Here is a 12,209-nt window from a genome sequence, read left to right on the forward strand (position 1 = left end):
GGATTGGCAGCAAGACAGGAGAAGAGAGATTATTTGATGCACTCAAGATCTAATATTCCATTAATGAGCGGTAATCACAGTTTAATAAAAAACGACTCGCACTCGCACTAAGGAATTTAATCCTTGTGTCGCGGGGGGTTACACAAACATTTGTGGATCATACAAATACTTGTCTACGCGGGGATCGAACCCGCGACAGGACGCGTGCAGTGGTTTTGGCGTGGTGACCTTAACCACTCGGCTATCTGAGCAGTCATTTTCCATAAACTAGTCTGAGTTTATCGCTTCGTCATTGTGCTTCGGATAGTAATGTTCCTCATCAACTGTCACTAATGCTAGTGTAAACAAGGGAGCCTTTAATTACACTAATGATTAGTCTCTTTATCGTTAATTCTTAGGCAGATCGAAGGTGGCAAGAGACAGGTGAAAGATCACAGTCTATATTTCAGTTCAGTTTCAGTCAAACTTAAAGTTTAAAAAGGCCTTATTTCAATAATGCGTGTTTGTGCTCAACTTTTTGGTTACAATTTTATCGTTTTTTTTTTATATAAAACTAGCTGTTGCCCGTGACTTCGTCCGCGTGGCTAGAAGATATAAGTTATAATTTATACTTGCCTTCTATCTATCTATCTGCCTTCTATCTATCTTGTAGGATTCAGTCAGCGTTTGCAATGTAAGCGCAAAAAAATGTGATTTTTTACGACCTCACATTAGATACCTCAAAAATTGTAGCCTATGTGTTATTCTGATGTATAAGCTATATTGTGGTAAAGTTTCATTCAAATTCATTCAGTAGTTTTTACGTGAAAGAGTAACAAACATCCAAACATCCATACTTACAAACTTTCGCCTTTATAATACTAGTAGGATAAATGCAAGTGGAAATAGAAACAAATATTAATACATTTCAGACTGATGTAAAACTGAAACAATTTTTAATAAATTTATTTCGAAAATAGTCGGGAGTCGCTTTGCAAAGCATTTTCCAGATTCTAACAAAAACGATTTCTGGAGTGAAATCCTGAACTTTTGACACTGTGACATTTCTCACGGTTTCAATTATTGCAAGTTCATGGAATTTCTCATTTCGAGAATATTAATATCATGAAATCTATTTCAAAAGCTATTTGTATCGTAAAACAGTCGACATTTTAATAAAGTTGCCTGAAATATTAATTAAGAACGCGTCTAGCATCTTAGGGAACGGCAGATGACTGGAAATCCTTTTGAAAAGCGTCGTTATTAATTGATGATACAACAGAATTTCAAAGAAACCAATTATTTAACTCCACTTATAAAGAAAGTCTGGATGGGAATAAAGAGAATCTAGGTGGTGTAGGCGTTGCAGTGTTACGTTATTTCAAATACTTCTGAGGTACATACTTAGATATTTTTGGTTTTATCCGGAATGGAAATTTAATGTTATGTGATTGCAAAATAGGAAGAGTCTCAGCTAGTATCTTACTTGCTAAACGTAATGCAACGTCCGTGTAGGTACCTATACGATAACGTTTCAAAGCATTTTTCATAATGACTATTAAGCACTTGAGCATTTATTCCGGGAATATAAACAAAATAATTATCCCTACATTTTAGTTAATTAATGGTTTTCAACCGATGTGAATTTAGGCTGAAGCAAATAATAAACAAAGCTCTCGTGATTTTAAAATAGAGAGCTACTTAATTTAATTATCAGTTAATAATTTATGAATATTTTGTAGAGTGTTCGCATGTTGAAATTATTCATTATCAGTACTTAACTGTAATTAGTGTCTGGTGATAGTGCTGTGGGTTCGGAAGGCTTCACGCGTCCATAATGCTTTGTGGGCTGTATTTTATTGGTTATATTTTGTGCTTCTGTAGCTTTGTAATTAATTATAACAATGGTTACATTATTATGATTGTTATATTTCAATCTAGATTTGTAAACCAGGTGATTACAATGCTTTCCTTTTGAGAGTATTGCACAACTTTTTCGGAATGAGATTTCTTTTAGCTTAGTTTAGCATCTCACTTCTTACTAATGATAGGCTAAAGTAGGAAGTGAAATTTAAAGTGCAGATTTATATATCGGTTTTCCGCAAAGTCAGTTTACTGACTCTAGTTGAACGTGATACGTTTATCTAGTTATTGCAAGAAAGCCGTGACTTTTATCTCCTTTAAGAAGTAAAATTTGATTTTTTGATCTGAGAAAATACTTATAGAATGGTTGCATTTTGTGTTGGAAAAAAATAATAATTGGAACGCCTCAGAGCGAGGTAACGCCGCGTACGTCCATCGAATTATAAGACGTTGTCATGACAAAAATAAACAAATTATTTCTTCAGTACCTAAGTTGATCCAAAAAGCGTTGCGTAAAATTCTTTACTATATTACTTTGTATTGAAAATAACAATTTACGTGATAAATCAACATCGTAGGGAAACTAAGTTTTAATGGCGAATATGTTAAAATTGAGAGCTAAAAGCCGGTGCAGCTTAAGTGTACAAAGGGGATCTAGGAATTGCTCGCTTGGTTCGACCTCAAGTAAGAGCTGAGCTCCATCAGAGTCCATCAGCTCAAGTTTGTTGTGCATTACAGCAAAGTGCTTCTGCCTTAATCCTCAACTCATGTAAGCCGATCAGAAGCACTAACGGACAGATATTTATTGAAAATATTAAATTCCTCTTTGTTTGAGAACAGTAAAGAGGTTTTAATCATATTAAGTATATTTAAAACGAAATTTAAATACAACTAATTATTAATTTGTCTGTACTCTCCATTTTACAACGACAGAGACTTTATAGCACTTTGAGCGCAATAGGGATGATGTAAAAAGTAATAGGTCTTTACTCAGACCAATAATTAAAGTTTTAGACATGTATTCTTGCCAATAAGAGTTGACAAAGATAAACTGTCTTAGAGATTAGGACTGTAATATCATGGTGGGCAAGTGTTACAAGCGTTGATATTCTAATGTGGAGAAAGGGTCTTTGATTGGGAAGATGACGTAGCTAGTGACTTGACCCGGACTTCAAACTTAAATATATAACACCTTTTTCTATCTTTTGCGATATCAAATTACGAAATTCGAAAATTAAAAAATCTTTAAGCTAATATCGTAAATGAAAACATAGTTACAACCTTTTAGCGTGAGAGCTGACAGGATATTAGACTAACCGATAACTGGCTCCTAAAAATAGCTCTGGTTATTGGCGACGCGCTATAACTCGGTTACGAAGCACTGCCGGCACTGGCTACACTCTATCCTTGACTTCATTCTGATGCAAGCTCGATCTACTTGTGACTCAACATTTTCTTTTTTTTAATGTCTCAATTAAAGGTTAATAAATCTGAGATGAAACATTAGCATAAAGTAATAACCCAGCAGTCAAACTTCGAGTATTCTATCCCCTCTTCTTGTAGGTAGTAGTTGATTAAAGTGATTCGATATGAAAAAGTGACATCCTTATAAAAGTTGCTATCTAATGTTTCACCGATTTAACTCGCTAGAGATTAGTACCTAGTCACATTTATAATTTAGTTCTTTAACGTCGAAGAAAAACTATTATTTGAACACGCAACACCAAAAATAGTGAACAATTTTATTAAAATTATATATAATCGGCTTTGTTTTAATATTTCATTCATGACAGCACTGATATGATTATAAGTTACCTCTTACTTCGAAATATGTAATCGGATTTGTCGAGTATGCTTTTTGTGGGGATTAAAAATCATGCGAGAACACTTTGATGAAATATTCTGGCCGATGCATTTTACTGTGAAATGGAAATATGGACGAATATTAAAAACCCCCATTAGTCGCCAATAAGCCTTTGATGCTTTTCCACGTATTAATTAGCGAGTCAATATATTCCATTTGGTTAAAATTTTGGGTCTACTTTGTATAAACACAAAAAGCAAATAGCCAATGAACATTTTAATGAAAATCTTTCATTTGTAAACAGAAATAGTTGATTTCTCTTTGAGTTAACATCCGTTGAGTGTAAATATGAAAATACATAATGATTACTCTGCAAAGCATTGCGTCCGGTTCCGAAAAGGTTTTATATTTATTTTATTTTTGTAGTATTTCGATATGATGAAAAATAATATCTGTGGTTGAAATACGTTTCAGTAACGAATTTTGTAAGAGTAAATAACGCTTATAAATATTATTTGACTGTTTTCAAAGTACATAATTGCTTTCACAGGATGTTGTCAGAAGTACACAAAAAAAACTATATTCTGTGTTTGCTGATTGTGTCGCTATTCAATATTGTTGAATCAGGAAGGCAGGTACAAAGGGGCCTGTTTGGTGCGGTGGTAGGTTTGCGGAGTTATATGGGCGCCTGGATCAATGATGTTTGAAATTAATTTGTATCTCTTTGAGTATCGGAGCGACTTCATACTATAGGTAATTTTATTAGATAAGCTGATTAGCTCGACAACGCAAAATCTGTAACAAAATCGACCTCTTAAACCCACTTTCACTTAAAATGCAGCTAAAATATGTATAGTTTTACCTAATAGCAAAAATGTCTTCAGCCATACCCAATGATTGTACCGTTTGACGTCCAGCTTCAACAATTTATATTAAAAGGCGATATCGCGACTGCACATGAGCACGAACTTATAAAACACGTCAAAAAAGATGCGGAACTTAGCTACAAATAACATTTCACAAATAAGTTTGTATCGTCGTGAAATCGCCTTTAGAATTTGACAAGAATTATGAATAAAAAATGAGTTTTTTTTGTTACAGTATGAAATAAGGGCGTATCCAGAGCCGGCAGTTCATCTACTACAATCGACGAGGTAAGTCATTCTTGCAACACACGATTGCAAGAATTATTTAACACACATACAAGTCAATCTTATAGCATTTTTCGCATAGTTCCTTCCATCGAAAGAAGAAGAAACAGTTTAGATTTTTCACAAAAAGTTAAAGTTACACTGCACATATATCACTAAACAATTAATAAAATCCACGACGATAAAATCTACGATCTCGAAAATACCTAACAAACTGGCGACGGATCAGTATGTTGAAAAATAAGTGTGTATCTTTTGTATCATTTTCAAGTACTTCAATTCAGCCTTAGAAATACGGCCAGTCATCTTCAATCAATACTATTTCATTATTGCTTCAGTATTAATGCTATTTTAAGGTGACGATCAATGTTGTACGTGGCACCTAGCACAAATGCTGGTGACACATCGGAGGCCAGTTGTCACTGTCTTGATATCTATGTATTAAGTATCGATTAAGTTTCCAAGGTTTAATATATAAACAATATCTCATTTTACATAAAGAGTATGTAGGGGATTAAATAAGAGTACAGAGAGAATATAGGAGTTGTTTCAAACAAGCAGGATTACAAACAAATAGATTATTTGACTATAATTTCGCCAAGTATCACTCTTGCATCCACTGCCATAATTTTCTGAACATCAACAGATTCAGAATCGGAATTGAGACAAATTCTAAATCTGGTATTATAACGGGTTACTCCCATATCCGAAAACCACCGGGACTGGTGTTATAAAGATAATTACCCAAGCTTATACGCTACGCAATAAGCTGAATAAAACTATTGCTATGGATAAAAATAGTTTTTAATCTCATTACTAGTTTATACAACCTAATTCATGAACAGCAACTCAAGTCCCAACATTTTATAAATTGCACAACGAGCAACGAGCTCTCTTATATACGTCTCTATATACAAAACTGTTCGTTTAAACATAATCTCTGTCATTAATATTAATGTCGTATGCCGGTTAACGCGCCTCGCGCGGACCAATCAGGAGCCAGCGCTCGCCCGGCGCCAGCCAATCCGGAGCGCGGAAAACACATCAGCTGTCAAACGAGGGTGCCTGTTGCTTTTCCGGCGGTAATAAATTAGTGTGTCGTAGTCTTATTGGCCTGCAGAGGGTTACACGCCGCGTTAATGTTGATTAATATTGTCACGCTCTCGTTTTGGAGTTTAACTTTTATTAGATTTGAGGCGGAGGGACGATTGAGTACGTTTTAATATTGTGAAGTTATTTTATCTCGATCTTTACTTCTAATTATTTGTATGTAGAGATATATAAGTAATTTTAGATTCGAATCCTCTGAAAATATTTCAATATGTCCGCGTGCAACGGCAAAGAGTAAAACGACACATCAAAGTAATTAAATCCAGCTCCAAAAACTCGTTACGGTATTTCTAAAAATAGCCTCCGAACGCGCCGTTTCGAAAAATATTTTCTCTGTTTTCGTTAACCCTTTTTGCCAATAATTAGCTTTCGAAAACTAACTCCATTTACACATCACCCCAATAAATCCAATATGACGTGGCAGGGACCTCGTTTCCGAGCTATTTTTGGATTTACAGATTTTTAGTCTGAAATCTAAAAAGCTGGTATAATCCAGGATTGATAAAAAACGAATAAGTGCTGGCATGAAATAATTAAGTTGGTAGCCGACCCCAACATAGTTGGGAAAAGGCTAGGCCAATGATGATGATGATGATGAGATAATTTAGTTGATACTTTGGTCGTTGGTTAACAAAAAAGAAATATTATTTTTAGAAACCTGTACATACTAATTGTAATTATCAAACTCTAGAAGTTGTTGAATTAGTTGAATGGTGATTAAGAAATAAAAAAGTTTCTTGAACATATGCTTCTAATTTCTTTAAATTGCGTAGTCATGAAAAACATTAGGTTAATAATTTATAGGTAGAGTTAATTGAATTGAAATAGATTGTCTCAAAGAGTAAAGTATCCCAAATAGTATGATTAAACGGTTACACAATTGTTGAAATGACATTAAAGAACTGGGGTTATCTATACTTCTATACTAATACTAGCTGACCCAGCAAACGTTGTTTTGCCGAATAAATTGTATCTAGTTGGATGTATTTTTTAATGTTACATTATAAAAAAGTAAAAAAAAAAAATACGTCCAAAAAAAAAAAAAAAATTTTTAGTGTGGGCAACCATTCTCACTTAGGGGTATGAAAAATAGATGTTGTTCTATTCTCAGACCTACCCAATATGTATACAAAATTTAATAAAAATCGCTCGAACCGTTTCGGAGGAGTACGGTAACTAACATCGTGACACGGGAATTTTATATATTAGAAGATGTATAAAGCTGAAGAGTTTGTTTGTTTGTTTGAACGCGCTAATCTCAGGAACTACTAGTTCAAATTGATTTTTTTTGTGTTAAATAGACCATTCATCGAGGAAGGCTATAGGCTATATAAAATCATGCTGTGACTAATAAGAGCGAAGATACAATGGAACATGTGGAAAATAATGGGGAAAATTGTTCATCTTTACGGGCTTCTGTTCAAAAATTCCTAACTTATGTCTTCTAACCATGCGGGCGATGTCGCGGGCAATAGCGATAGATATGTTGCATACGAAATAGGTAATTAATCAATAAAACAATTCTCTCAAATTACAACCCATGGATTCGCTTAAAATCTCTGAAAATCCGAAAGCTTATTAAAAAGCGCTAAAATGCATACGAAAAAAAACTATGTATTGATTATTATTATTAACTAAAAACAGTATTTTAGAAGGTGGCTTAAAGTAATCACAGATTATCCATGAAAGCTTTGATCCTATTTGTTCTAGTTTCATTTTGAGCGTTGTTTGTCACGCCGTTTACTTGCCGCCGGCATTTAGCGCTGACGTGTCGATGTCCACACATCGACCGTCAAAGGCAAATAGAGCCATTTGTAATTAGAAGTCTCTTTGTACAGCTTTCCGTGCGACTTGCCGTATTAATATTGCTTTGTGACGCTTACTATCATTAAATGTTTGAGTTGCTGCTATCTATCGCCGAGTTGTCAAACGATCAAAGCGGTGTCATTAAAGTAATTTTGTAGAGGTAGGGCACTTCAAAGTGAAGGTGTTTTTGTTGTGAGATGCTTTGAAATCGATAGTCAACTATTCGGTTTTCGGAAGTAAAACATTTGTATATTTTTAAATGATTTGATTCGATACTTTATTTTCTCTCCATATTGTATCAAATACTCGTATCACTGCAAGAAGTAGAGTCGGTGTTTAACTCTCATATCCTATGAACGGGACTACTGCATATGCAATAACTTTCATCAAAATCAAGTTTCAACTTGAAGCGTAAAAGAGTGACACTGCAAACTTCAAAAGTGTTTCAATATTAGCATTTTTACGAGGTGACAGTGAGCGCCTACATAAGTGCGTTGAAAACGGCGCCAATACAAGAGGCTAAAGTCATTGATTCCCAATGGGGCGTTGGACAGACATCCATAAACATGTGAGGCCTTTGTCTCTTCGCATTAAGATGCTGTTCGTCAAAGTATATTGCATTTTTCGGTGCATGACGTCATCAACAAACTTCGCTCTACAAAGCCAGGCTTTTGGAATAGTTTCTACTGATTTAGTTTTTAACATATAGAGTTCAAAATACAGAGTTACATATATGCAGCAAAGGAGAGTTATCTTAATAGAAAGCAAATAATTATGCATCATAGATGTAAAATTCTGTTTTTTTCAGGAGTTTTCCTTTTTTTAAGGTTCATGCTTATCTTGAAACAAAGTTTTATTCAAGCAGGCCAGTGGTCAGCGTCACAAGAAACTCACATTCGCATTTATTATCTAAGCTAGGAACGTGATTAGGAATTATGGATATAGAGTTACCCAACCTTAAAACGAACTTGGAAGAACTTGATTGTCAGAAATCAGAAAATTTGATGACTGAAACTGAGACAGTAGTTTAAATGTCCCCTTAAATCATCTTAGAAGATTTGTTTAAGTGCTCCAAAGCAACACGCGCTCTCCTTATACTACCTACATAGTAGTTTAGGTACTAAGTGGCCACATGTTGGTGACGCTAGACTACTGTCTGTAGGCGAGGACACGGAGATATTAACGAGTAGATTGAAGCCGATAGATCGTTTCCTTGAAGGAATTGCAGAGTTCTGCCTAACTCAGCGTTTTGCAATGCATTATTCAGATGAAAGTTTTGAACGTAGACTTTGTAAAAAATGGTTTAAGAACAGGGTTTATGATTTAGATTGTTACTAGCTGACCCAGAAAACGCTGTTTTGTCTTATAAATTATTTCTAGTTGTATGTATTTTTTAATGCCACATTTTTTTTTGTGTGAGCACCCCTTAGAACTTAGGGGTATAAAAAAGATGTTAGTTGATTCTCAGACCTACTGAATACGCATATAAAATTTGGTAAAAATCAGTTAAGCCGTCTCGGAGGAGTACGGTAACTAACATCGTGACACGGGAATTTTATAAATTCGAGAAGATTTTGCAAAATAACAATTAATTCAGCATCGGAGAAATAATTATTTGATCAGAAAATTGGTATCTGACGATTCCAAATAAGGCACTTAATAGTTTATCGAACAAAAGGCTGTAAAAGATAAAGGTGGCAATAATTAAACCAGAACAAAATTAAATTTAGATTTTGATGTCATTAAAATATTTTAGCAGACGTCATAATTTATGCATAGATTAAAAAAAAAACATGTATGAGATTAAAAATAAATGAGCATGGTCAATCGCGATACAGCCGTGGGATAAACCATGCACAAATAATTCCGCTACGTGACATCTACGCCACAGTTCTACGCGCTACGCTTTAAGTAAATAGTTGCTACGCGACAATATTGCTCGCTACGAGTTGGGAATGTTTGTTGACTGCTCTTCGAAAACCGTTAAATAAACGGAATGTTTGTAGATACTCACGTATGTTCTTTGCTTTCCAACTAAGTTAACCGACATTCAAAACAACATACAAATAATGTTGTATCAAAACGAGTTATTACAGCAATAAACACACATCTCATTTATTACAGAAAAAATGGGAAATGAAAAATATCTTGTATTTGAAACAATATTAGGTTTGAAGACTCTTGTTTTGTCGCTCCCAAATTAAGAAAGTTAATCTTTGCGGCGCTGGGGTTTCACAAAGACAAGCATTCGATGGATTACACAACCGTCTGTTGGGTGGGGACTGAACCCGCGACTTATCGTTTACCGTCGATTTGGCAGGTTGGAAACACTTTCTTACGGAAACTCTGAACACAAAATAATATCAGGCTCTTAATTAACGAATTAGTCAATATTAGGGAAATCTTATAACACACATATATCTCATACATATGTCATACACTGATAATAGGTACACAGACACGCTATTTTGTTTTTCAGGCAGCTTCAAAAATAACATAAATAATTTGTTTACAGGAACTTTAGATCTAAACAGTTAAATAGGTAGGGCTTCAAAATGATGATACATTCGTCTAGCGAGGAGGAAGTTCCTCCGGACTACCTAGAGATAGTAGAAGAACTCCGCATAAGTAAGTACATAGACTGTAGGAACACTGTGGACCATGTTGAACCGTCCAGGAAAACTTGAAGAATTTTTCTTAAAATTGATAATTTATCAATTATATTTGGTTCAGCCATTTACGAGATAATCGCTGACAAAATACATACGTGCATATATTTCTACAACTAATTGTTTCTATCCCTTTCGATCCGTTGCTTTGTAAGTGCAGTCTTGACTGATGAGTCATGCTCTTCAAGACCTGCGAAAGTCATTCGATTTATGCACTTAACTGAAGAGTCGAAGTCACACCACTTGTCAAAAAAAAAAATATTTTCCAATTTTAAACTTTTGAATTATTATATGCTTACATTTAAAATTTTCCATTTTGATGCAATATAACATTTAGTTAACAGTTGCGGCACTCTTCATTCTGGTTTACCAGAACCACAATTCCCGAATAAAGACTGGAATATTTAAAAATCATTGAGCAATACAGACAAGAAGAAAATTCTCAGTATATTTACCTATTATTTCGTAAGGCACTAGTTTCCTTCTAGTCCTTGCACGTATAAACAGTTTGCATGTTTAAATATAAAGTGCTTTAAAATATTGTTTGGTGAAACAAACTCACGGTAACAACATGGCCCATTGTCCACTACATGTTTAAGTGTTAGTTAAGTGGATGTTGTGAATAACTTACTTTTGTGTTGTTTTAATATTATTTGACCGACAGACACGTCCATTGAGTCGGAGAGAAAAGGTTACGAAAATTTCAATAGAGCTGAAAATTTGCTAAAGTCTTTCGAGTCACCGTTGCATGTAAAAATTTGTACTCCTTTCGTATATTTTGGTACTCTGAGGATTATAAGGATGTCGTTCTACTTCAAAACATTTTAAATTTTAGCTCTCGAAAATTATCGTACCCTTGAATGCCGAATCTGACCGGACCAGGATTCCGTTTGATAGTGTTAAGTAATTAAATATACAGTATGTATGAAAAACCCTCTCCGATCATTGAAGGACATTTAAGTGTCTTGCATCATTAAAAACAAATACCCGACTTTTTGGAAATTTCACTGAATTAACAAATAGGTAAACTCTATTTACTTCTAGTTACAGTTCGGTTTTTTTTCAATAAATAATCAAATGGACATCGTTAGTTTACATTAGAGTGAAACCCTTCAATTGGTCTTACATGGGTTTTTTAAACATACTGTAGAAAACATAATTTGGTTCACTTACTATTCTTAGAGCACACGTTTTATAAAAACTGTTTTATACCAGACAATTAATAAAATGCTTATAATATTCCGACAAAATTGTAATTTTCTTAAACATTTGATGTTTACGTATCTAAAGCTCTTTAGCTAACAACTTTCCCATTTAGAATTGGTTCCTCAAGTACATTCAATGAGTATTGTACTGGGAACCATAGCCAAGCGTTTATTTGTTAACTTTTGAATAAACAAAACTTTGCACTTCAATCAAATAAGCACTTTTTGCCGTCACGCCAAAGAATAAATTTGTGATTTTTGGAATTCACTAATATCTCTCACTCACTTATTGTAGTTCATCACGTTTGAATTAGGTTTTTATCTATTTTTTAAAGAAGTTTGTATTATTGCACATGATTAGCTAGTATAAAAAAAGGTATTGACATCCAAGATGGATTCACAATGTTTCCTCGCAAAGGATATTTCAGTGCGTGTCTAGGATGACACATACTCGTTTATCACTTTTATAGACATATTACTGGCACGTAATAAACTATGTACATACATCATTTAACTTTTTATCACTTTAGACATAGGTTCAAAGAAAAAAAATATCAACTCCACATAGTCTGTAGACAAATAATCTCTTTATTAGCTTTCTATTAATAGTCAATTAACAAAT

The 12,209-nt window shown here is 34.1% G+C and overlaps 1 protein-coding gene across 3 annotated transcripts in view; it reads left to right on the forward strand.

The window, feature by feature from the left end:
- LOC113500079 (translation initiation factor IF-2-like) overlaps positions 1–12,209 on the forward strand; it is a 32,828-nt gene that overhangs the window by 17,610 nt on the left and 3,009 nt on the right. For all 3 annotated transcript variants that reach the window (XM_026880749.1, XM_026880748.1, XM_026880751.1), the window contains exons 2-3: positions 4,748–4,800; positions 10,229–10,341. In XM_026880749.1, coding sequence (XP_026736550.1) covers positions 10,269–10,341 — 73 coding nt within the window. In that variant the 5' untranslated portion in view covers positions 4,748–4,800; positions 10,229–10,268. The remainder of the gene's footprint in view (positions 1–4,747; positions 4,801–10,228; positions 10,342–12,209) is intronic.

This window comes from Trichoplusia ni, chromosome 13 (assembly GCF_003590095.1).
Source record: "Trichoplusia ni isolate ovarian cell line Hi5 chromosome 13, tn1, whole genome shotgun sequence".
Taxonomy (NCBI): Eukaryota; Metazoa; Arthropoda; class Insecta; order Lepidoptera; family Noctuidae; genus Trichoplusia; species Trichoplusia ni.